The following is a 1,694-nucleotide window of genomic DNA, read 5'->3' as shown; positions in this document are numbered from 1 at the left end:
CTGCCCAAATCAGAGGCGATGCTCCGCAAGGTGAGAGGGCACCCCGCTTTTTGGGGGGACGACACCCTCCCCCCCTCCCCCATACTGCTGCCGAGCTCCCAATTGTCACCTGGGGATGGGACAGCGTGCCATGGGCCACCAGCCCTTCTCTCCCATCAAGGGTGACCTGCCCATGGGGTGCACCCCATCCCATGGGATGGGGGTCCCCAAATCCCCTCACCCCGTCTTGCTCTGCCCCTCACCACGCAGCACATCGAGGTCCGCAAACACATGGATGCCGACAACATCATCGCCTGGGAAGCCCCCGAGGTGGGTGTCCCCAGCCCCGGGGCCGGTGTCCCTGGAGGGGACTGTCCCCATCCCCCCTCCCCGGGGTGAGGTGTGCGGTCCCCCCTGAGCCCCCCGTGTTCCCACAGGTGATCAGGAAGTACATGTCCGGGGGGATGTGCGGCTATGACCGGGAGGGCAGCCCCATCTGGTACGAGATCATCGGGCCGCTCGACGCCAAGGGGCTGCTCTTCTCCGCCTCCAAGCAGGACCTGCTCAAGAACAAGTTCCGCGACTGCGAGGTGCTGCGGCACGAGTGCGAGAAGCAGAGCCAGAAGGTGGGCGCCTGCCTGCCCCTGCCCTGTCCCCACCACCCCCACAAGACTGCCTCCTTGCTGTCCCCACCAGCCCACGTCCCTGCCAGCCCCATAAATCCATGTCTGGTCCATCTCCACAACCGAATGTTCTACCCAGCTCTGTAGGTCCATGTCCACTCCATCCCCACCAGCCCGTGTCCCTGCCAGACCCACAAGTCCACATCCCATCCATCCCACCACAGACCATGTCCCTGCCACCCCCATAAGTCCATGTCCTGTCCATCACCCCCAGCCCATGTTCTTGCTGTCCCCACCAGCCCGTGTCCCTACCAGCCCCATAAGTCTATGTCCTGTCCATCCCCACCACCCAATGTCCTCACCAGCCCCGTTAAGTCCCCATCCAGTCCGTCCCCCCAGCCCACATCCCTGCTGTCCCCAACCCGTGTCCTTGTCCACTCACACCAGCCCATGATGCCCCTTCTCCCCACACCAACGCTTGGGAGAAGGCTCCAGCTGGGGGGGGGACCAGCCCAGCGGGGAGCACCCCCATCCTGGGGTCTGGCTGGAAGTCCCCCTCCCATGGGTCCCCACAGGTCTGGGCACCACCTGAGCTCCCCCCTGTTCTCCCATCCATCCCAGCTGGGCAAGAAGATTGAGATGGTGCTGATGGTCTATGACTGCGAGGGCCTGGGCTTGAAGCACCTCTGGAAGCCAGCCGTGGACACGTACGGGGAGGTGAGGGGCTCCCTGCACGACTCCCCCTTCCCCGGCCGGGGACCGTGGCCGGACTGTGGCGGTGACGCGGTGACGCAGGGATCCGGGCTGACTCACGGCCCCGAGGGATGATGCAAGAGCAGGTCCCTGCTGCTGCCCCGCACCCCCCTTCCCCCCCAGCATTTTGGGGTGGGGGTCCCGGCCAGCGCCGTGCTCCCCCCCTGCCCTGGTGGGTACGTGGGATGGGAGGATGACCTCAAGCTCTCCCCATCCCGCAGCTCCTGTCCATGTTCGAGGAGAATTACCCCGAGTCCCTCAAGCGCCTGTTCATTGTGAAGGGTGAGTTTGGCCCCGGGGTCCTGCTCCCTCCCCGAGGCCGGGTGCTGACCCCCACCC

The 1,694-nt window shown here is 65.6% G+C and overlaps 1 protein-coding gene across 1 annotated transcript in view; it reads left to right on the top strand.

Annotated features, from left to right (window-relative positions):
- The first annotated feature begins 12 nt into the window (after positions 1-12).
- LOC104293812 (SEC14-like protein 2) overlaps positions 13-1,694 on the top strand; it is a 5,901-nt gene continuing 4,219 nt past the window's right edge. The window contains exons 1-5 of the mRNA XM_009893341.1: positions 13-30; positions 250-309; positions 417-605; positions 1,224-1,319; positions 1,577-1,637. Of these exons, the coding sequence (XP_009891643.1) occupies positions 19-30; positions 250-309; positions 417-605; positions 1,224-1,319; positions 1,577-1,637 (418 nt within the window). The 5' untranslated portion in view covers positions 13-18. The remainder of the gene's footprint in view (positions 31-249; positions 310-416; positions 606-1,223; positions 1,320-1,576; positions 1,638-1,694) is intronic.

This window comes from Charadrius vociferus, unplaced genomic scaffold (genome assembly GCF_000708025.1).
Source record: "Charadrius vociferus isolate BGI_N301 unplaced genomic scaffold, ASM70802v2 scaffold579, whole genome shotgun sequence".
NCBI classification, from domain to species: Eukaryota; Metazoa; Chordata; class Aves; order Charadriiformes; family Charadriidae; genus Charadrius; species Charadrius vociferus.
The sequence above is the reverse complement of the archived record's forward strand: the minus strand, read 5'-3'. Positions and strand labels throughout refer to the sequence as shown.